At 46.3% G+C, this 24,302-nt stretch overlaps 1 protein-coding gene and 1 long non-coding RNA gene across 7 annotated transcripts; both read right to left on the reverse strand.

Moving 5' to 3' along the window:
- Nucleotides 1–68: 68 nt before the first annotated feature.
- Nucleotides 69–9,315, reverse strand: spoon (A-kinase anchor protein spoonbill). Of its 6 annotated transcripts, XM_025304789.1 has the most exons (7): nt 9,096–9,315; nt 6,134–6,178; nt 3,990–4,775; nt 3,063–3,575; nt 2,754–2,969; nt 2,535–2,665; nt 69–2,444 (listed from the first exon to the last, which is right to left on the reverse strand). In XM_025304789.1, exons 3-7 carry the CDS (start codon nt 4,729–4,731, stop codon nt 2,334–2,336), a joined length of 1,713 nt encoding a protein of 570 aa, XP_025160574.1. In that variant the 5' UTR covers nt 4,732–4,775; nt 6,134–6,178; nt 9,096–9,315; the 3' UTR covers nt 69–2,333. The 6 variants fall into 6 exon arrangements, with proteins under 6 accessions (XP_025160574.1, XP_025160576.1, XP_011146580.1 ...); XM_025304791.1 differs by lacking the exon at nt 6,134–6,178 and having other exon boundaries at nt 3,990–4,710; XM_011148278.3 differs by lacking the exon at nt 6,134–6,178.
- A 13,374-nt stretch (nt 9,316–22,689) lies between these two features.
- Nucleotides 22,690–23,686, reverse strand: LOC105187468 (uncharacterized). Its single transcript, XR_850113.3, has 3 exons — nt 23,609–23,686; nt 23,282–23,523; nt 22,690–23,038 (listed from the first exon to the last, which is right to left on the reverse strand). It is a non-coding gene; the product is annotated as an uncharacterized LOC105187468 (long non-coding RNA).
- Nucleotides 23,687–24,302: the final 616 nt, after the last annotated feature.

Raw genomic sequence — 24,302 nt, forward strand, 5'->3', positions numbered from 1 at the left:
CACTCGTATTGGACAAAACACGAGCAGAGATCCGTATACAATCGCCGTTTATTATTTCCTTACAAACATTTCTTCTTTTATTATTTCTGCTTTGTAACATAAAACAATAATATGACTCTTAGCGTAATTCTGTCTTGTCATGTTGCGTGCACTCAATTTTATTATACTTTACTCCATATGTGTCTATGCAATAGTAGGACACAAAAAGATTTTCGATGGAAATGGTGCAAGTCTTATGATAACGCCAAGAGGATTACACCGACAATATGTACAAAATGAACTTAATTAAATGCAATAACAATAAATGAAATATTGTATGAGGTTTGAGTAGTCAGTGTGTGACTACAGTCAGCCCCATATATTATATATACAACATATGAATATAATTACTAATGGTTACTAACGACGTTCGTTGCGCTATATTGATGCTGTCGTCGTACTGATTAATGTAAAGAATCATAATAAATTATAAATCTTTAGTTATAATCGCAACACGCGAAATGTTATCTTGTACATTAGGGCTGTCTAAATTAGCTTGTCGCAAGCGACGATCTTTTGCTTCCTTCCCTTTCTGTCTAACTCTTGTGTTCTGTTCACACTTCTCTGTTTAACTTTTGTACTGCCAAAAAAAAGGAAAAAAAAAACAATGACAAAGGAAAAGCGAGATGACTGCGATGCTTAATTAGACAGCTCTAATGTATGTCGTGAGCGATTCTATGGTTGCATGATTCTCAATATATATATATATATGTGTATATATATATATATATAATATATATCTCTAGAAAAATATTTCTATATGTTTACATATTAACAATAGTAAATATTAACAATAGCGTTGAGATGAATTTATGGATGAACGCAGTATTTAAATTAGAAATCACTTGTGGATTTTTGTCATTTATACTGATTTCTACTGCAAATTTTATACAGAAAGGAAACCTCGCGCAATGGAATTATAATTAATATCCAAGTAAATAATGAAATATAAATAACGTTATACTGAGCTTCTTTGACGATTGGAACAATCCAAAAGTTTAGCTTCGATTAGCGACGAAAAAAGTATAACACGATGTGGGCACATGTCTCATGAGACTAATAAGAATAAATTATCAATTATTGGGCAAGACGGATAAGTTTTACAAAATACATGTTATCAAAAGGTGATGTGTTCAAAAGATAAATCATTCAAGTAAATTGACAGTGTTGAAATAACGCGGAAAAGATAACGCGGGGTAACTTAAACGCGGCGCCTAGCAATGTTTTTACAATAAATTATGTGTTTATATATAATACAATCAAAAAACTGATGTATTTAAGTTGATGATATTTCAACATAATACGAATCCCGCGATCTTTTCCGATCAGACACGTTACGGACAGTAGATAAAATCACCTTATTGAATTGTACGAATTTCCCGATTCGTCCGTACATATTTTAATTTTATTTACGAACGTCTTGTAAAACGCAAATTTAGTTTACATTCCATTCTGCGTTACAGTCGGCATATCAGTAAATATTTATTCTCTTTCAGTATCTCTAGATATAAATATTTTATAATTGAAAGGAAATAAACTTACACTATGTACAAAAGTATTATATGAGAATTCAGACATATTAAAGATGGCTGCATTATCTTTACAACAGTCTCGAGATGTTCACTCTGAAGGGCAATGAATGCAGTTTTCTGAATGCTTATTCGAAGCTATCTGAAAGACTTGTCCTTGCGAATCACATTAGCAATACGAAAACATTCAAGTTTTCCGAATAAAAATGGGGAAACATCGCGAGTATAGTACGAGAGGGATTGTAAAATAAGGTCCTTACGTTAGCGGACTAAACCAAATCCTTTGTACTTGTCAGAACTCGTTTGAATCGACGAGTTTAAGCTTATACGGGATGTGTTCTTTCACAATCTCTTTCTTTATCTCTCTCTCTCTTTGAGCAGTATTTAAGGGAGTATTAGGCGCTTAAATTTAACTGAGATTTTATTGTAAATTTCATATATATATATATATAGAGAAATATAGAAATTTTTTTCTTTTTCCTTGTTTTCTTCAAAACTGTTACCGAAATGTTATCCTGCACTATTTCAATGTTTATATCCCCACGTAAATACCTTCCATACATTATTGAGAAATATGTATGCAGAGTATTCATCACAATCTCGACGAAAAATTATGAGTAAACAGTCGACAATTTCAAAGAATAAAGTAACTAGTTTTAACATATTATGATAGCGACTATAGTAGACTCCAGTCCATACTGCCTAAGAATCGTATGGTTATATATGACTCAATGGAAAATGAAATGGTAAACTTTTCTACAATTCTTACAAATACGTAGGTTCTCCGTTTAACTCGAGGGTTTCTGGAACTATATCTTCCGGATTTGCAGGTTCCGCAAATCCGCGCGCTACTAACTCGTCAGCGAGGGAAATTACCTGAAAATCACGTCAATCAATCAATGTGACGGAAGGAGAAGAAACAATCAGAGAAAAAGAGAAATGTGCAGAAACAAGTTTGTTACCTACCCCATATTTCGGGACATTATAATAAATATTCGTATAAACATTCGAATCAACATAACCTTCAACTTGGGCTTGACCAACAACCCCGAAGCAAATTTGAGCTATCACATGATAAGCTTCGTCCAACCACACACCTAGAATGCACGAACTGGGTAATATGGAACTGGGAATAAACGATCTCGTGTGCATAAAAAAATGTGTATTTCGGTAACACATAGTTACCATTTTTCGGCTGAATATGCGCTAAAAAGATTTCGATCGCTTGGAAAGGTAGACTCAGGTATTCTAGTCTGATGTCTCTTATTTGCGAGCTGCTAAACTCATAGTAACCACCGTGATCGAGCAGCCGCATTTTGTGCTTCTCTCCCGATGGGTCCGGTTTCTCCATCCTTACCCTGACCCATATGTCGAACCAATTTGCGACGTAAAACATGCCTCCTGAAACAATATGCAATGAAATATGTTGCAATATAAAGGTATGCCTGATCTTCGCGCAAAATTGCTCAAGGATCGAAATATTACATCACTTACTTGTTAGCACATTCGGCACTGACCATTCCATAGTGTTATACGCATATGTCATCTCCGCGTCTAAAAGTCGCAAGGAGGGGAACGTCGGATGTGTCGGAACTTGGACGAAAAGCCAGTTCGGCTTAACAATGTGTGACACGACAATGTCATTATTGACACCTTCCACCAAAAACATTTGCGACCATTGAGCTACCCAAGGCGCCTCCACAGCGATCACATCGGGCGTCGAGATCTCGGCTAGTGTCACCTCCGGGAACCTCTTCTCCGGGAATTTCTTTCTTATTAATTCAAGAGCAGTTTTGATCCCCTCCGCGTTGCCTTCTATCGAGCAGATCTTCTGATCAGTAAAGCCTGGATGATCGTTTACATATATCTGAACTTCCACCTTCGTACGGATACTGTGCAAGAAGCTACCGTGACGGCCGATCAATCTGCCCACCAGTTGTTGAGGTATAGCAAAGTAGTAAATAGTCTGCTCAACGTTGGTTTTTCTATATCCGTTAATGCTCCCACCTGAATAACAACACCACGTTAGTTAGTCCAACTCCTTGCAAATCGTGCAAAACGATAGAGTAGAGAAATATTTGATTTGATTTGATTTGATTTCCAGGTTGGGAGGTTCACGTCGATATCTCGGACCTGTTTCCGACGTATGTTTGTCGCATGAACATACCGGTTCACTTCTTCAGGGAGAAGAATAAATCTGAAATTGTTCCACGTTCACAAAACGTCGAGAACAAACGCGAGATGGACGCGGCACTCGATCGAATCGGAGCAGAAAGTCAAATCGAATAATATCTTAATAGCGATATCGATCTTTATCGAAGCACGCTTAACGATCTTTGCCGGTCGAAATGCGGAGAAACATGATAACCATCCCCCGATATACATAATTTTAATTGTACTGTACTCAACCCCAACACTCACCTTTCCCACTGTCTGTGCTTCCTTCCTCGCTCCTAGCTTCATCTATGATACTGCCTTCCAGCACTCCGGAAATCGGACTGTGATTCGCAGAGTCTCTTTCGTAGACCGTTTGTCCCGCGGTCGCGACGGTCTCTTCTTCAGAATGCTCCTTCTCGACCAATTGTTCGTTCGTTTCACAACCGAGTTCGACCGCGGTATCCTTCTGCTCGAACGACCCGGTCTCATTTTGCACGCTGCACCGTCCCTCTTCGGTGACGTCTTCGAATACCCTCGTGATGTCGTTGGCGAGCTCAAACTCAAAGGAGGACGTATTCCGTCTCTTAGCAATCGTCTCGAAGTAACTCGTGGTCGGATTGCTGCCTAGCTGTATGTCCGTCGTTGATTCAACTTCCGCACAAATCTGGCTGCTGCTGCTGCTGCTGCTGTCGCAGGACTGCGGTGGTAGTGACTTCCTGATCGGGATGTCCATACTCTCGCTAGCCTTCCTTGGGGCGCGAGCCGGCGCTTCCTGTTGCGTACAGCTGCTCGTCGAGGACTCGCCTGTCTCCTCGTTGGTAGAGTCATAGATATGCGTATTAGTCTCCTTCACGTAACTTGATATCATTTTGCCCTGGAAATTCAATTCCTCCATTCCACCAGGGTCAGCTCTGTGTATTCGACGACGTTTGTACCAAAAAAGACCGATGATCAAGGCCACCGCCGGGAACGTCCACTTTACTAGCTGCACATTCGTAGAGTACATGCTGCAAGTCCACTGTAGCTGCCGTTACCGGAAGTTTCTGTGTACTGCAAATCGACGTGCCAAGGATATCTAATCTCGAATTTTCAACGTACCTCTCAACGGTCGTTGCTATTCCGAAAAAAGTGTGACAATTGAAACAATTTAATCGTTTGCAAAATCTATCTTCAACATCTACGAGAAAGGCTACGATCAATTTTCTTCTATGGACGTTACAATATGACTGTTGTTACAGTTAATGCTACGTGAATAAATAACCACTTGCTGCTTATTATAGATTACATGCGGAACAGTGTAAGACAAGACGACACCTTGAGATGCCATCGAAGCATGTTTCTACATACGCGCGCAAGGGAAACACTCAACAATGTGAAATTTAAGGCCCACGAATTCAAGAGGAATGAATATCAACTCAAATAAAGATAAAACAGAGAATGTTGTATTAATCAAATGATAGTAACAAACAATAAAAATCTAATAATTTCAATAAAATACACGAGGCACGAGCGACGAGCGATAAGCAATTTAGTTAAGGTAAGGTTCGGCAGGAACAGTGGATTATACTAGCAGAAAAAGAAAAACATGATAAAGACGATGATGATAATAATAATAATAATAATAATAATAAGTAAATAGATCGCATGTTCGTTATTCAGTGCGACCGATCTGTATGCGAAAAATTGTAACAAAAATTCAACACACAATGGAAAACCTCGCCTCTCGGTAAGCGAGAGGCACATATCTTATATTGTGCATATATTTTAATCGCATGCAAAATAAATATGTCGAAATGATTAGGTACAAATGACATGCATATTTTATCGCACATACGTGACGCCGATCCCAGTTACCACAGAATGAAACTCGTGTCACGTATATAAAATTGAAATAAAATCGAAGTAAAACCGAACAGGTGCTGTGAACCAAGGTGTGTAGGGTTGCTTCAAAATATTTGCAAAAACGAAGCAGCACTCAAGCACACAAAGACCTTCACGACACTCGAGATATATACAACACAACAGCTACCGTATTTATCATGAAAATTCAGATAGGCGCAAGCCACGCCGAATAATTCGGCTGTCTATCTCCTGGATATTCTCTCTGATCTACCGATATTTCACATGTGTTTGAAAATTATACACGGCAAATCAGAAAGGGGAATGGAAAACAGCTGTCGGCTTTGCCGGACAGCGGATAAAAAACACAGCAGCGCCGGCGGCGCTCAAAAGCGCTCCAAGCTTTTTCGGGATTATGTCATCGAAATGCCGTGTCGTCGTTTTAACGTCGAGATTGTGACCACACAAAGCGCATGATGGTGCAACAATCTGCATGTGTATATTTATTAAAGACACAAACGATGATACCGTGGATTTAGATCGGATTGTTCCGGATTGCTATTACTCACAGCAACGTAATATCGGGCGATCCATGTCCGAATGTTTCCAGCTGGCTGCGATAATAAACGAATTGCTCCTCAAGGATTCGGATTATTCTTTGAAAATCGTCGAGGAACACCCAAACGCAGTCACTTGGCGAAGTTTCGAAGCGAGTTTAGGGCAACATACGTATATATAGGAAATTAATTGGTAGATTGCGCGAACGACCGCGTATATCGAAGTTCTCTCTCTCTCTGTTTCTCTGCGGCTGAAGCTATACTGTACTACTACCACGGCTCCGAGAATTTTCAACACGTGGTAATGCCGAGAAGACCAGTCCGACTGGAACCGCTCGCCGGTTACGCAGGCGCGGCCACGTAAAGTGGTATTCATACCGTGATCGAGATCTTCGATAAATTTACCGAGAGCTGCGACGCAAAAGTGGCGCGCGAGTGGACTTTCTATTCTAATTGCCTCGCGAGCCGAGAGCAACAAAATATCGCACCGGGAGAAATACCGGGAGAATTGGTCTTGGAGGATTTTTCTCATCGGAAAGATCTGGTTTACATTTTCGTCGGTCGGCTTCTCCGCGTTATCGCGACAATGAATTACTCTCAAGGACGACGTAGAACGTCACTGCACTTCTGGCTCGCTTAGAAAACAGTTATCACGCTCCAAGGTGGTCTAGCATGCTCGTATCACACACTTATCGGCCTACACGCGCAACAAAGTACATAACCGCAATGTTACAGCGAACTACACTGTCGCGATAAAATTGAATGAATATTCGTGACACGCTGTTGATAAGAAATCTAATTTTCCGTATACATTTGCACGGGGAAATCTCGAACGGCGACGAGGTGAGCGAGTACGACGTTAACAGTAGATAGTTTATTTACTTCAAGAAAACAATGCTAAGAGGCCCCCCCCCCCCTCCCTCGTGCAGCTTCAATTTTCCTGCGGAGTAAGATAACGCGATACCATTGATCATGGACCAGTTATATTACGGTATACTATACTCTGCTACACTACTATACTACAGTTACATACTATGAAGAATAGAAAAGAAGATGGTAAAAAGGAGGAGAAAAGAAAAGTGAAAATGATTGATGTTAAATCGATACCAAGAGGATAATTTATTTGCTTGGAGAATTTGCCCATATGCATTTTTCCTTTCTATTTTTCGTTCTAATTCTTCTGAATTGACAAAATTTTTCATTATTAAGTGTGTCGATATTTTCAATACCTTCCGATTTTCTCTCACTCCACCGTCCTCTCTATCACCCACTCTCAAGCATAGCGAAAATAGACCGAGTTCTACCTGATCCCATTGTTCTGATGACTGGACTAAAAAGGCACCGTACCGGTTACGGATTCGATTTACTTAAAATTTGTGAAAATTTCTTTCCATTATAAACGCGGGCCATTATCTTTCTGCTTTCGACTATGATATACTTTTCAGAAGAGAAACTGAACAAAATCGTCTAGAAATGAATTAATGAAAAACAATAATTTCTAGTTATATTTTGCATATTTGAAGACTAATATCGAAAAATAACTCATCTATGAATCTATAATTATTTATTATCTACTATTCGATACCAAAGTTATTTTTATATTACACGTGAGACACCGATGAAGTAACCAATTTCATTAAAACTCAAGCTAAAAACATCAGAAGAAAGGGCTAAACAAGAAAGATCATGATAACCTGATAAATCAATATATCCTCAAATTTATTCGATCCTAATTTCTTACACATTGTTTAAATATTAAGCGAAGAAGATATAAGCGTGTCACTAAATATAGTTTCAACGCAATTAGCTATTAAAAAAAATCTGACATAAATATTTCCTTGCAAAGAAGACACTGTTTTCTTCAGGCTGTTATATTCTTATCGCAATTATCTTGATTAATAACATTAGAAGCGAAAGAATACTCAACATTCCAGGAATTTTTTTTGTTTCAATAATCAACAAACGAATAGCTGTAAATTTATCGTGACAAACTCGTGCAATAAAAATTCAGGTTGTCAACGTCTATTTGATTATTTAGCTATCTATTGACTATTGAAGCAAAAGAAACATTTCTACATTACTTTACAACCGATAAAATCGGCTCCTCAACTGATAAAAATACCACTTCATGGGCACATCTTTTTGTCTCAATGTATACTTTGCATAAATAATAAGCGTGCATTTTATCATCAAATTGTTGCTAATGCAATGTTTAGCCATTTACATACTGTGTCACTTTTTTAGAAGATAAGACAGCCAAGAGGGAGTTGTGTTATCGGAAGGCATTATACGTATCACATACTGTTATCTCACATATAGGTTATCTTTCATTCATTGGCATTTATAATTATACAATTCGCGTGCATTTCGATATTTATTGGCATTTTATACTTAAGATTAGAAAGAATATTATAATATATAGAGATAAAAACGAAGTTGACTACAAAGGGCTTCTCTCCTCTCCATTCTGACTATCTCGAACCTTCTACTGTTGTAACCAAGTCTATTGTTAGACGAACATATGCGAAATTGGGATTCGCACGAGCGCAATTTTAGCTACGGAACGGAAACATGGGGGGGAAAGCTATGAGGAGGAACATGTAACACACACAATATCGGTGATGTGTAACGATTCAACAGTTACGAGAAGCAGCTGGGAGATAAATGTAATTGAAGGATAAACATATGAATGGCTTCACATGTGTATCGGGCATGGAGAGGGCACCTCGACACTACAATTGGTTAAAGACGAGGTGTGAGAAACACAGTTTTACGAGAGTAACCGTTCCCAGAATCCACGCCACTTATCGATCCCCGTGGACCTTCGGTTGCGCACTCGTATCTGTCCATCATTAATTACATCTTACTGTTATACTTTGTCGCGTATCTACCGAAAACTGTGAATAGTTAACAAAGGCGGCCGCCGCGTCGTCACGCCAAGCAATATACGAGGCGGCCGGATTATCGGACTTACCGATGTCGTTAACAATCCAGCAGGCTGCAATCGGCTCACAATCGATGGTACACTTCAGATGAATGCTACCGAGAGAATTCCCGTTATACCGAATGAACAACTTGCTGCAAAATTTCAAACGAACGTTCGCCACGTGATGCCGATGTTGATCCCTCGTGTATAATGATACAATATGGCAACTCGGCTTCTTGATCGCGGCATGTCTGCCTTCGAACTTGACGATGAGTAGAGCGGAAACAAACTGAGCGAAGGACGGCAGGCACATCGTCCAGATGGCGTTAGTCCCTCTCCAGATGGAAGGAATCTTCAACGATGTTCCACATTCTGCTGAGACTTGAGAATGGACTTGACGCCAAGCAACATCAACATCTCTCTATTCTATTTCGATGAAAAACTACAGCTTTTAAGGTTGATCGGAAGATTCATGATGTACTTTAAAATCATTGAATTTTCGCCCAAATAATGGACAATATTTAGTCTAATTTTATATTTCAAATTGTTTCAATTTCATCTTCAGACAAATGAACGACGTTTTACGTTCCGGGATAAACTGTGTATGATTTTCAATATAATTTTAAGCGCACCCTGCTGTGTGTATTTTTAACGCACCCTGCTGTGTGTATTTTCGTCGTCAAATGCAAATTTGCCAATTCTAATTGTCAAATTACAGTTTGATAACTTGGTCTCGCGTGTGAATTAAAAGTCTGCAGCTTTCGCGTGCCACCGTTAGATGGCGCAAGGTAAGCCGTACATAGTGAAAACGCCGTGAAAGTTTAGTTGCAAAAATCTCTATTACGAGTCGCCACTACGTCTATCTCGAGGAGTCGAAGAGTTGCAGTGCGGTTTAAGGAGGAAGTTTGTTGATACGGAGACCTTTCCTCTCCAAATAACACGGCTCAGCGACGGACGGACGATCTTTTACCTTCAGATAGTACGGTACAACGTTGATACAGAAGTTATTCCTGAAGGCAGGCAACACGAATCTTGCGCAGACGACTCGCAACGGGTCCAATAATCTCTAGTGTACCATTCAGAGGTATGTCTGCTTGATAAATCATCTTGTGCAGTTGTATTTTGCACAGTTACCACAGTTAAAAATAATTTCTCGTATTACCGAGAAACTACAATTGGTTGGCGCAATGTTTCTCCGTTCGATGTAAGATGTCGTATTAACGATACCGAGCTCTCTCTCTCTCTCTCTCTCTCTCTCTCTTTCTTCTTTACTATCTTAAGCGTGCACGCAGTGCTCACACCGCGCCAAATTATCCTACGCGATAATATTTACTTGTACCATCAGAATTATCAATATTTCTTGTTTCTTCTACTTTTTTTAACAGATTCATATATTTAATTATTTATCGCGTTAATGAGCTGACTTTTAATTTACATGCTCAAAGTCGATAATATATTTATCTTATATTTATTACATGACAAAATGGGACAAGTATAATATAAATATTCGCAAAATACCTTGTTGAAAAATATATGCGACACGTCATGTGTCACATATGTCATACCGACGATACTGTCCAAGTGTATACATAGTTATTTCCCATCCTATCTGACGCGTTGATAAAAATGGCAAAATAACAATTAAACAGAAAATGTGACACAATTAAACAGAATTAAACAGAAAATTACTAATTAATTAAACAGAGAATTAAACAGAAAATGTGACAGAAGAGCGATTTTAAGAAGAAAGAATAACAAAAGACACGTGCCGCGCGCGCGCGCGCGTCGTGTGCGTTCATTTAAATAACAAAACTGGAATCGACGAGGGAGAGAGCATTCGGCTTAACCGGGCGTTACGTTGGCCTGGGGAGAAGGCGAGGAGGGATGCACGGAAATATCTATTGGTCTAGGACTCGAAGACCTTCGAGTAATGCACGGGGTCGTTTGATCTGGATGCGGGGCGTCGGGACGCAAGGTTACAGCGGTCGTCGGGTCAGCAACACCACGGCCGTCCCTCCCGCTTTTCCCTTTCCACCCTGGCTGCCATCCCTCGTCCTCCCTCCCTGCCGCGGCAGCCCTCCGCAGCTCGATATATGTCTGCCCTTCCTTCCTAACCCTCCTTCCTCACTCGCCGACCGAGTGAGGAAGAGAGACCCCGAGCGAGCGGCGAGGGAACCGAGACGAGGAGGGAAAACGAGCTGCCGCCCTTCCCTATACGTTTCCTTCGCTCTCTGTTCTTTATTTGTCGTCGCACTGGCTAGTATCGGGGCGTGATATCTTGGCGAGTCTACCGAGATTCTTATTAACAGTTATCGCGATAAGGAATCTCGCTCGTTTGTTGTCTCGGCGCGTCACAGCTTTCCCCGAGCTTTCAGGTGAAAAGAAAGGGATCGCGTCACACACACACACACACACACACACACACACACACTCGATCACCGTAGTCGGCTGTCACGGTGTGACCGCTTCCGCTCAACGTCGATCTCGTGTGTCCATTGTCTTCGTATGAAATTATTCCTGAACATTCGACCCCCGTCGTCATCGGATGACCCTGAATTAAAAGTTTATCGCAATCGTCTCCGATTCGTACCTTTCCAAAAGGTAATCACGATTGACTCTCGCGCCGAGTAGGATAATTGGAATAATTAGCCTGCCCTATTCGTGATAATTATATTAAATGATCGTTGCTATGGGCAGCATGATGAAATGAAAACAGTGGTCGGCGTCACCCCTTCGATATCGTCGCATCATTTTTTTATAACGCCGCCCTTCCATCGCGATACTTCACCACCGCTTGCACAGACCAATGCGGTAGTCGAGTCGCTTGCAAACAGCTCGATGGAGGGGGTGTCTGGGTCACCCCCTTTCACGTTAGTCTGTCTGTCTGTCTGTCTGTCTGGCTGGCTGACTGGCTGGCTGGCTGGCTGGCTGGCTGGCTGGCTGGCTGGCTACTTTCCTGGGGTTCGCAACCCCTATTTGCCAAACCTGCTGTTATACCAACCATGACACTGAAACGCACCGATTGTTTATGCACACCAAGTCTCGCCTGCGATCGCTTCATATTTCTTGCCTCATTAACCAGCTCACTTCGTTCGCAAATTAATTGAATCTTCCCCGCGCCGTTCTTCTTCTTTTTCTTCTCGTTAAGGGAGGAAGGGAGGATGACTTCCGACATTGACACGATTCACGTTGATTTCGAATAACAAGATTTCGAGTATCGCGTATCGCACTTTGCTGCCGACGATTCTTTCACGTGTCGTAATATATAAGTATCTCCGTTATACGTTTAGCAATCATTAATCGCCACCTGAGAACGAAAGGGAAATCCGTGAAAAGTGGTCGCTTTCGTGCCGATCATTTCGCGCGCGCGCGCGCGCGCTCTTTCTCTCTAATAATATCTATTAATTTTAATTAGCGGAGAAAGTGCGAAACGCAGCAACTCCGAGACGTTACGCTGCGGAGCATCGCGATGGCATTATATCCCGATTACCGATCTCTTAGTCGCGTGACATCATACATCTACGGCGATAAACACGCGAACATGGTTGCGTTGCTCGCTCGCCCGTAATTGCTCGTTGACTTGATGGAATAACGCGTGTTTTCAAACTCGTCTATCTCGGCGCGAACGAATCGCTCGTGCATTTCAGTGCGGCACAGCCGCGAGATTGTATGCAGCTCAATTTCGAAATCGCCCGAGATCTCTAATCGCCAGCCGTGAAACGCAAGAAATAAATGGAAGAACGACCGGCGATACCGGCGATACGTGGGCGCGCGGTGCAGGTTGATGTTTTTCACGAATGGATGAACGATATCGTGTTTATCGTGCTTGGGCGGTGCAACGGTTTATCAAGCAGACAGGGTTTTGCACCCTCGTTCTATCGACTATAGCGTAGGGTTCTAGAAGCAGCCACAGCTACCCGCCGCTGGAGGGAGAATCGTCTGCTGGAGGGGGTGTCTGGGTCAATCCCCTCCAGTCTGGGGGTTCGCAAACCCAAACGCATTTCCCGGGGTTCGCAAATCCGTACGGCGTGCGGCGTTACGGCTGGAGGTCCCATGACACATTTTCGATCGCCCGCGACGTTCCGCCGAGGGAACGTGCCGGTGTAAAATATTAACAGGTTCCAAATCCGCTGCAATAGTTGATACGACACAGATTAATACGACTGTTTCTTCTTCTTCTCACCGACGACTCTCTTCTATTCGCGATACCAGAAAAGAGGAACATTCAGTCATCATCATTGTCATACTCCTCGGTCATAATCCTCGAAAAATTACAAAACAAACTAGATACTGAACCAACTGAATACGAAGAAACAGACTCGCCAAGGGTGTTCGACGGCCGCGATTCTTCGCGGGTCTCTCTGAACACGCCTGAACACAGAGACGAGCGCGCGAAACGCGTCTAATTAGCCGCGGAGACTGTCTCTGACCGACGTGAAAAGGCGCGTTGCTCGCCTCCCTAACGGCACAGATGTCCAGAGTACTTGTCTTAAGAACGTCCCGGGGACGTTTCTTCATCCTCGGGACGTCCGTAGAAGGAGAACGTCTCCAGGAGACAACGTGCTGTCTGGGCTGGGATCTTTCGTCACGAGCGAGTGAGTCGTCCTGTGGGCGAGTTTTCCTGGAAAGCCTGCGGACATTTGTATCGGACATATCGGAAACACACGCGGCTGCTCGGGCCGCGTCGGCGTATGCACAGTAAGTGGCCGGGCCATCACCTACGTACGCGCATAATGCACGCGCTCGGCGGCTCGGCGCGCTTTGCAAGTAATAAAACTCGACGAAAATGAGCCGACGAGCATAAAAGTGGCACAATTGGTTCAGTGGGGCGGTGCCCCTGCGGCCTTGGCTCGGGACAGTGAACCCCGTGGCCATGCGAAACGCGTGCAGCCCGCGAGTGCAGCGCGCACAGTGTCCCATGCACTCCCTCCCGAGTGCCGAGTGCCGAGCGCGCCGAGCCCTCTTCCCTCTCTTCGGCCGCGCGGACGCGGACTTTTTCCCTTTCTTCGCCCCGCGCTGCACCCGTTTTGCACATATGCAACGTCCACTCTCTCGGGCGTTTCACTCGCCGTAATGCTGCCAGGGCCGGTGAAATAGCAGTGCGCGCGAGCAGACATTGGCCCGCATCCGCGCCAACTCGCGCCGACGACGGCGACTCTCTTTCCCCGGTGACCGGTCCCCGTCACCGGCATCGCTCATTCTTACCTGTCCCCCCCCTCCCTCCCCCCTCGTCTCCATGACCCCTCGCACGTACTGTCCTCGTTCTAACTTTTAATCTCTTAGGCAAACTAATTAGGCGAACTGCGAGGAAGGTTTCCGCTTTCCGTTTCTTCGGCAGAAAGCCGAAGTGTATCTTCTCGCGAACGACGAGGCTGCCCTATGTCGAGACACAGGTGCGAACTCTCTTCCGTCGTCTAGCATTGACCGTGACTCCAACATTGTGCGCAAGCGAGCACGCAAAGTCGGAGAGATTAGAGAATGAATTTTCCTCGTTGTTACTTGTACCGACGACGATTCTTTTTGCGACGTCTCCGCAACCTTGAGGAGATCTCACGATGTCCGCGAAGCGAAGTAAGAAACAGTGTCGCTTCGCGAGGACTGTCAGGGTCAGGGGGCAGGAGGCCGGCTCCGGGCTCGGGGTTGATTGGAAATCGGTAGCGGATACGTGTCTCGATCGCGGAGGTGCATTAGCCATCCCTGGAAGCTGGTAGGCACGTACGCACGATGCGCCTGGATGCGCGTGTATGCGCGAGCGTTGGCCACGCTCTACAAAGCCGACGAGCGAGCTAGCAGCGAGCGGAGAACGTTCACCCTGCCTGGTGCATCGGCCCTTCGCAGCGTCTCTCAAACGTAAGCAAACTCGTGAACCGACGCCCGAGGGTGAGGGTCTCTGGGTGAGGTCGCCGAACACCTCAGGTCAGCCGTACCGACGCAAGAGCGCGTCCTTCGATCCGTGGCGTCGTCGCCACGACGACTGAAGCTTTCGGACTCGATGGGAGTACTAGGAGTCTAGGACGACGCAGCTCGGACACGACGATTCAAGAACGATTCCAATCCTTCGATCGAGATTCTGGAATCTCAGCGGTCTCTTCTCTCCACCTGTCTCGTGTCACGTGTCCTCAGAGCGAGGATCGCTAGACCTCGAGTGAACTTCGTGATCAGATATCCCAGGGTCCCAAGTGGGTAGAATTAGGTCACCTGTGTCACCTGATCAGAGATCCGCGGAATCCGCGGAAGGCTACCCAGAGGAGACCCAAGGACCCATGGGCGATATAGGGCGGGACCAAGGAGAGAAATCTCCTCGTGGGCGCGCATCGCAACGAGACGGATCGGTGCAGCATCGCGGACTCGCGGTGCCATCCCGATCCCGGTGGCCGATCGAGCGCATCCCTTCGGGGCATGATCGAGAGAGAGAGAGAGAGAGAGAGAGAGAGAGAGAGAGAGAGAGAGAGAGAGAGAGAGAGAGAGAGAGAGAGAGCGGCCCTCGCATTTCTTCCTCGGCCGCTCTCTCGCTCTTTCCTGGCCGCTTCCAGTCTTTCTCCCGGCTTTCTCCGTCTCTTGCCCTCTCCTTCGCCCTCGCCCTCGCCCTCGCCGCGCCGCAGCTGTTCTCGCGCGCGGCGCGGCGCGGCGCGCGTCTTCGCGCGCTGCGTTGGGCATTGCACTCGGCGCTTCTCGAGGGCGGTCTCTCGGGTTGATGCACGCGGAATGCAGCCGAAGGCGGCCGATGCGCAGCGAGGATGCACGAGCGCGAGCTACCAAGCGACGCGCTTGCAGCTGCAACGGTCATCGGGTTCGATGCACTCTCGCGCGCACCGCCCAGGGTCTGTGCATGCACGATTCTGCACGAATGACTCAGCCGGCCCGGCGCACGAGGAGTACGACCTTGACCCGGCTGCACGTAGGTGCATCGTACCTTCGCGCAATGCCCAGAACAAAATATGTCGCCGGCCGAGTCCGCGAATTTCGTTGCACCGCGCGCTCCCCCCCCCCCCCCCCCGCTCTGCGCGTTCCGCCTTGCGCTCCCGCCGCTACTTTGCAACGTGCACTGCACTGCACACACGCTTACATTTTAAACGACCGACCTGGTTTTTACCGTTAATTACCGCGTAAAGTCCCTCCTCGGTGCCTCCGCGCTTTTGGTAACGGTGATAAGCGGTGATCAATGAGTCACGGTCAAGGAGGAGAGTAGACGACGACGGAGGAGGACGAGGACGCCGGCGCGAGGAGACGCGCATCGCGCGATATCAATTTTCCCGAAGAATGCACGCCTCAATCATTCGATACGATACCGTTGCGAATAAACGGTGCAGATACAACGACGCGTAACACTCGCGTACTCGCGTATATTGTCACGTTATCACGCTCACGGAGGTAGCCGTGTCAGAGAGCGCTGGATGCGCTCTCGCGTGACCTTCGCAGGAGACGGACGACGAGCGGAGTACAATGACACCCGTCGCACGACCCATTACGAAAACGTAGTATCACGAGGAGTCGCGCGATTCTCGAGCGATGTGCGCGATGCGCGCGTAAATAAACGCTGTGGGTCAACTGTGCGCGTATTACGCGCATAATTTCACTTTGCCGGTTCCTCATCCTCCGGAAAGAAGTCGCACACACGCGCCGCGGCCGGCGACGACGGTATCCTTCCGCGGCCCAAGGACTCGCATTATTGAAGTTAATTTACGTTCGCATGCATAGTTCAAAGTGTGTTGTCCCCAACGTGGTCGGGTTCAACGACTGCCGGACGAGAGCGAGACAAAGGCTGTGAAAGGCCCTACCTCCTCAGGGTATCTTTATAGAACACACAGTGTCATCGACACGCCACGGGGTGTATCCATTGTAAAGGTCAACGCATCTATTGCGGATAACCTCATCGACCATCGCGCGTCCGTCAATCACGAAATGTTTAATTCGCGAGCGTTCGCCGTGCCGATGCGCTCGCGATTACAAACCCGGCCTCGCGCTCGCTGCTTGCGCGCGCGCGCGCGCGCGCGCGACCATGTCGCTCGTTCTGGTTATCCTTGATCGCGTTCGTGATACGTTTTGCAAATTTCCCAGAGATCCTACGAGATCTTCGAGAGGCTACCTTCTTCTCTCTCGAGGGTTTCGGCCGCGGAGCGATGGCGGCGGCTGCATTAAATCCCTATCGGAGGTCCTCGCAGATCCTTCCGTTCTACGTATTCCAATCTTACTTCGCGATCCTTTCGCCCTACGAAAGGACTTTTGCGTCCTGTGCGACCTGAACGTGGCTAGGTTCGGCTAGGTACACGGGTAGGGTACGATATCTCTTTTCTACGATACGCGATGATTCATATGGTTTCTACCAGATTCGCAGATGATGATTACCTATCGATGGCCTAGGTGCGTTTCCTAAATTCCTGCGCAGGAAGTCGAAGACTCGAAGACACTCTCTTGCATCCGTGCGATGCAGACGCACGGATGCATCGCGCAGATGCAGATGCAGAGGATGCGTGGCTCGATTTGCTCCTCCTCCGTATACCATGGCCATGTCGCGATGTCGCGCGTCGCGCGAGAAGGAAGGTTATCGGCATACATCGTCAGCGTCTTTTTTTCGGTTTTCCTTCGAGCGTGTATTTATATATCAGTGAGGGGATGTATTTCGGTCCATGGAAGTTGCAGCCACCACGCGATGGCGACGCGCTTTTAACCTTGAACTGATGAACGAAAGCAGCCACGACGATCGGACCGTGATGTGTCCTGGGCTATTTCTGGAACGTCACCCTGGAGGACGACGCATCTCGCGTCGTTGATTTCGTGTGTTCTCGTCTAACTTTACTCTTAATCGAGCGCTTTCATTCGTTTATCTCTCGAGACTCGAGATTTTTCCAGACTCCCCTCTCCCTTCTTTCCCCTTAGCAGCGAGCAGCCGCGGCCGGTGTATCCGATAAATGTTGATACGATAAAAATGAGAGTCGATTGTTTCTCAGCCTCACAACGGCGTCCTTGCTGCGCTCAAGTTAACATGTATGTATGTTATAACAAGTTACAATGGTGAGAGATCACGAGGGCAATGTGGCTTCATGGTTAGCCGTACAATTACGGAGGAACGTTATATCGGCCGTCTTATCTTATTGCGGCATTTTTGTGGTCGCGCGCATTCTACTGTCCGAGTGCAACGTATACATACATATCTACGCCGGGGAGACGCAAACAGCGAGATTCTTCCAAGAGTGCACGACCTGCCTGGCTAGATACCGCGGCTTAACTTTGCGCACGCTGCCTTTGTTCACGAGGGCGACACCCTTTGCGCGTGGAGCGTTAGTCTCCTTTCCCTTTCGCTGCGACGCCTAATCGACGCCTTTCCGATATATCGATGCAAATATATCGATGATTCGAGAAATCTTCGAGAAATTCGACGCATTCGAAGGTTAGGTCGCGCAACACGGAGAAAAAGAGCTCGCATCAGAAATTCGTCACATATCGCAAGCGTGCCGCGCATAACCGAAACGTATAGGGGTCTTTGAATTCTCACGATCGAGAAACTTACGACTCTGCGTGAAACTGAAAACTCCAAAGACACCGAGACCCCCGATGATGAGAGATAGATATCCGATCGCCGGTCGCACGAGAAGAACGCGAGGAGAATCGGTGACTCGAGTAACGCCAACCCGCGTTATTTCCCCCGGGCGGCTGCTCTCCTCCGCCTGTTATTAACGAGTCGCCGGGTGAGATGCGGCGGCGCCAATGCGGAAAAACATTCGTCGACAATGTCTACGGCGAGAGCTGATTTCATTTTGGAACGGGGGCATTGGTGCCATCCCGGCTGCCGCAGCATCCAATGTCGCAAGAAAAGTCTTCGCGTGCGAGCGATTCTTGGCACGGATACAGGAGAGTTGAACGCACCGTCTAATTTTATGTGCATCCGCGCGACGCGGTGTTTTCTTCTAGGTCTAGAGCAATCGCGTATCGCGCGTCCACGCGATGTCAGACCCTTAACATTTAGACGATTAGAAGGGCAGGAGACACGCGTTTCAGAATCGCGTCCAGATATCGCGCGTGACGCTCATCATCATTCGTACGATACAATGCGCGCGATTGTCTTCTTTTTGAGCACAAAGCGAAGGGATTTTTCTGTTTGTCTGTGTGGTAATATAAACATTTTTCTTGTTCGATTTAACGCGCGATTGTGCGCGCTGACGATTTTTCTAACCGTGTCGTCGGAGAGAGCGGAAGAAGATCCAAGGATACGAGACGCAGGAGCGAAGCTCAAACGAAGCTCGCGCAATCGCAATGGCATATCCTATCCCCGTATCTTTTGGCTGCAGCTACGCGCCACTTTCTAGCGGAGAAATGAAGGGCGGGGTTCGTCGGGGGGGGGGGGGGTGTGAAGAGACGACGAGACGAGACGAGAGATGAAAGGGAGCCTTTGAATAACAATGTCTTTGTCTTTGTGTCTCCCCCTTCCCCCCCCCTCCCTCTCCCCGTGCGTCATTGCATTCGGGAGAACAATCATCCCTATTGGCGCATCTCTCCCCATCAACCACCCGTCGTCAGTCGTTCCTCGTCTGTTGCTTCCGCGGGTGGAGAGGTCGCGCGTAATTACCGCGTACCGTCGAAAAAAGAAATAATCAGGACACTACCGGTTTGCAATTAACACCGATCCTAATGGCTGCTTCGAGATAGTTCCGTTAACATTCCGATTCCGTCCGGTGCCACACCGCATCAAGGCGTCAAGAAGCGTCACAAAGCGTTTCTCTTATCCGGTTTTCGGGAGCGAGGGCCGAGGGCGAAAAATAATCCCCGATGCATTCGTTATTTGTCAGACCGCCAGGCGGTCTCGTCGTCTCGTCCGCACACACAGTCGAAGGCGCGACAGAGGTCGCGTCCGAGCGCGTGGAAGTCGCCTCCCCACGGCCGAGAGCCCTCGTCTGGCTTCTGCAAGGAGGTTGTGGGGTAGGGAAGGTAGGAGGTTGAGGTCGTCGGCGCTCGCGGGAACGAGGCATTGACCTCCAGTGAGTTAGGATGTCTGCCGGTATTGATTCGGCGGCGATGCAGCGCGGACTCGGGGGCGGCGAAACGGGAATACGGGAATACCGGGACGCCGCGCCGGGTAGGAAGGGCGCGACGGCAGGGAGGGCTGACGCCCCGGAGGGACGACATTCGGTTAGGCGGAAGGGGGCCCGGGAACCCGGAGGACCAAGGGGCTGGCGTCGGGAGGGTGGCAAGGCTCCCCGGAACGAGAGGGGCTCTCGCGGGCAGGGACGAGAGAGCAGAGGGAGAGACGGAGAAGGAGGATGCTATGTACTGGGGCAAACTTTCCTCTCTCGCTCTTCCGCCGTAACCCCCTCGTCGTTGCCCGACTGGCATGAGCAAAAAGAGCCACGAGTTCGCAGACAGGGCGGTTGCCAACCTGGAAGACCCATTAACCCTTTGAGCCGAGCTCCTTTGTTCGTCGACATCTTTTTTCTCTTTTTTCGACATCTTTAGGCTAAAAAGCTCACTCGCCGGAATATCGCCCCGGCGAAGGGTGGCCTCAACGCGACATCTTTTTTTTTTTTTTTTCCGGGAAATTCTCGACTGGTTATATTTGACAAATACGTTGACGGAAGTGATATGCCGTTTGATCGCGCGCGCGCGAACTTGCTCTGCAATCCATTGTCAAACGTTTATTCAAATTACTCGTTAGCCGATAATATATGTAAGCGGATTGTTTTAAAATTACATCGATTCCGAGCCACGAGTCAAAGTCGCCAGACGTTGATATTGCGCCCCGGGGGCGCAGTGACGCGGCGCGGCGCGACACGACGCGACGCGACGCGACGCTTGTTCCGTATATGCGCGACGGGGTGGAGGTAGCTTGCGAGGAAGTGGCGCAACGGGGAGGATATCGGTGGAGTGTCCGGGCATGGAGGACGAAATTCTGCAGACAGGATGGCGGCACTGGGGCGAACTTTCGCTCTCTCGCACCACAGTGCCACTATGCCACTGCCACGTCCTGAGATGTGTTGGCTCGCTCTGACTATCTAATGTCGTTTTAGGCATTGTTCAGAGAGAAATTGGGTTTCTCGAAAATAATCAGACTGCAGACATTTTTTATTCTACGTCACTACGTCACGTGTTTGCCTTTCCGATTGTTTGACGTTTAAAATATACATACGCGCGGAGAGAGCGCCTGTGGCGTAGAAAAAATAATATATATATATATATATATATATATATAATTATTTCTCTCATACTGCGTACACCTGCGTGAAATCAGTCGTCTTTTACTCGCAATTTAAAATTGATTTTTCCTTTACTTGCTTCGGTAAGTAAGAGATAAATATTTATTGACGTATTGAAACGTATTGTATTGTTGACTGATCTTTCGAGATATGTTATGTTGCGCTTTTACACAAGAGTTTCTAACTTTCAGGTCTCGATCAGGTAAATTCGCCAGGCGCCATTATTCGATAACGACGATAACGTGATGCGTGCATGCAACGTTCGTTTCGCGTGCACGCAATGTTCAGGGGCTTTGGCCAGCTGCTGGTCTACACAGTCACGAGGTCATTAAGCTTCAGGGGCATTGGCCAGCAGTAGCCATTTTCGAATGCATCCCCCTGCAACCGCATGACGGGCACGAAAGTCCAATTTTCTTTTGTATAATTCCTCGCATGCGCGTGCAGGTATGTATGCGCGAGAGATTTTTTTATCGCGGCGTGAAATAAGCTCATCATTTATTCCGAAAGAATTCGATTGAATCAGACCGCAATATTTAATAGCTTATTACGTGTACAATGTATTCCAGTGAAATCATCCCTTTCTCAGCCGCGGACTCTTCGCTCGTTAATCTCATGTCAAAATCATATAGATCTTTAAATTACTCTTTCGGTTGAATGGTTAACTCGTTAACGACGAATGCGTTAACTCGTGAACTCGATTTCTTTTTTCGTTCAATCTTTCTCACGTATGAGAAGTAATCTTTAAGGCGACATGAAATTGCAACGGCTACGAGAGTCATTGCGATGCAACGACGAAATAATAATGCATTGGAAAATTTTATAGGACTCGGCAGACAACGGCTAAGGGCCACGTAATGTATTCCCTCGAAGCCCGAAGACAATGTACCTCCCACGCATTGCTCATATAATCCTACGCTTCTTCCTACCACAGTAACAAGGCGTCGATTCACGGTCACGGCTTATTCCAGACAACGATCCGTCTAGACAGACACCCTCCACCCAGAAACCTACCATCTTTTCCCTCCAGCCTCGGGCTTCGTCGGCTACGTCTTCGCTACGTGTGGATGCATTCGCGTATCATCGACCCCTCGTCGCCGGCTATATAACCCCCCTCCCTCACCCTTGTCACTACATTATTATCCGATTTCCGGAGAATCCGCGATCCGAGATCAAATCGAACACGCGCAAGTATTTCTCGCTGTTCAAGTTCTGTTTTTGCCATGTAGCACAAGCTGGAGTAAATTCTACAGTAATTTTTCCCACACAAGTGAGAGAAATTCTTTTAATATTTAAAATATTCCTTTTCATTAATTTATTTTTCAAAAAGAACTTTACGACAAATGTCGTAAATGGCGTAAATACTACACTGATATATTGACTGATGGCTGCACGCTTACAAAATACTTATGCATCGACCGCAAATAAAAAAATATACCGAACTGTGATAAACCTCGCAATACTTGTACGCTCACAAAGGGAGAGAGAGGAATAAAATAGAATAAAATAATCTATGTTTTATTAATGATACCGAAAGCAGCCGCTCTCTTACCGTAAAGAAAAAGTCGCTCTTACCATCAGACTTGATGGACGACGGTTGGCCGGTCGGAAAGATAAGGGGATCTCCGCGATAAATTGCTCGACTCGTTCTACGGGGTGCATCTACCTCGTTTCGTGTAATTCTCTGCAGCCCTCACCTCTCTCTCTCTCTCTCTCTCTCTCTCTCTCTCTCTCTCTCTCTTTCTCTCTCTCGGTCGTACTGGCGCCTCGCCCATATTCCCGCGGCGGTACAGAACACTCAGAATTGATCTGCAAGCAAAGTTTTTCCTTTTACATTTGTTCAGCCAGTCGTTTGCAATTTCCTCAATGTCCGTCGCTCTAAGAGCTCGGATAATATACGATTTTAATAACGGTGAACATTTCATCGTCAAAATCATCCAAGTATTTCTCGAGCAGTGCTAAAACGAGCCAAGAGCGAAAAGGACAAGGAAGAGAGGACAAGGGAAGCGAAGAGCAGAGAGAGAGAGAGAGAGAGAGAGAGTATGTACGTACGAGGAAGTGAGAGAGGAAGAGAGTGGCGGGATCGAATACTCGAGTGGTACTGTCCGTGCAAAAGCCTCGACCACGTTTCGATGTGAGGGTGCAGACAGGAAGGGGTGAGCAACCCCTCGGCGTCTGGCGCATTGGCGTAGTGCATCGCGTATACAGCCGGGTAGTGACCGGGTCAATGATACCCGGCGAGAATAAACTTTTTCTCCACACCTGTCGATTCGTCGACTAGGGACGCAGGTGCGCTTTCCGAAAAAGAAAGTCTGAATTACTCGTCTCTCGATACATTTTTACCTTCTAAGATGTAACGCATGCAATCGGTGTACGTACCATTATTATCGTCATCTTCAAGAAATTATGAATAATACGAAGAAAAATGTCGACTGTACACGTCTCACTCGAATGTTCAGAAACCATTGATCAATCGTTACAGTATCGAACGGATACTGTTGAACAGATCGACAAAACGAGCAGCGCCACGACGCGTCTTTAAGTAGTAACACTGTTAACTCCTACTCGAGTCTAATTATGGCAGATCGTCAGATGGCGCCACTAGTTTTTACACATGTCGCAACCTATGGAATATTAATATTCACGAAATATTACTGAATCGAACATTCTCCCCTCTCTCTTTATCTATCTATCTATCTCTTTCTCATGAACATATGTATACTCATAAAATATGATATGTGTATGTACATATTGACGGGTATTACATCTATTTTATATATTATCTATTATCTTTCATCAAATTATATAGAGCGATCACGCGCATAATCCTATGCAATCAATAGAGAAATTGCAAAGCTTAAGGGCAAGAGCCCTTAACACAGGCTTTTGCATAACACATAATACATAACACATAAGAGAATCAACCAATTAGTTTTCTTCATTTCCCTCCTCGGGACAGAAATGAAGAACTCTGATCGGTTGATTCACTTATGCGTTGTGTATTATGCGTTATGCAAAAGCCTGTGCTCTTGCCCTAACCCTCATCATTAGATAATGCAAAAATATCATAATC

Source organism: Harpegnathos saltator, unplaced genomic scaffold (genome assembly GCF_003227715.2).
Source record: "Harpegnathos saltator strain DR-91 unplaced genomic scaffold, Hsal_v8.6 scaffold650, whole genome shotgun sequence".
Lineage (NCBI taxonomy): Eukaryota > Metazoa > Arthropoda > Insecta > Hymenoptera > Formicidae > Harpegnathos > Harpegnathos saltator.

What these genes read in the sequence shown, in the direction of transcription:
- spoon (XM_011148278.3), bottom strand. Translation starts at nt 4,731, where the DNA reads ATGTACTCTACGAATGTGCAGCTAGTAAAGTGGACGTTCCCGGCGGTG. An exon ending in AAGCACAGACAGTGGGAAAG is followed by an intron (nt 3,576 to 3,989) that starts GTGAGTGTTGGG and finishes GTTGTTATTCAG; the next exon opens with GTGGGAGCATTAACGGATAT. An exon ending in GCATATTCAGCCGAAAAATG is followed by an intron (nt 2,666 to 2,753) that starts GTAACTATGTGT and finishes CGTGCATTCTAG; the next exon opens with GTGTGTGGTTGGACGAAGCT.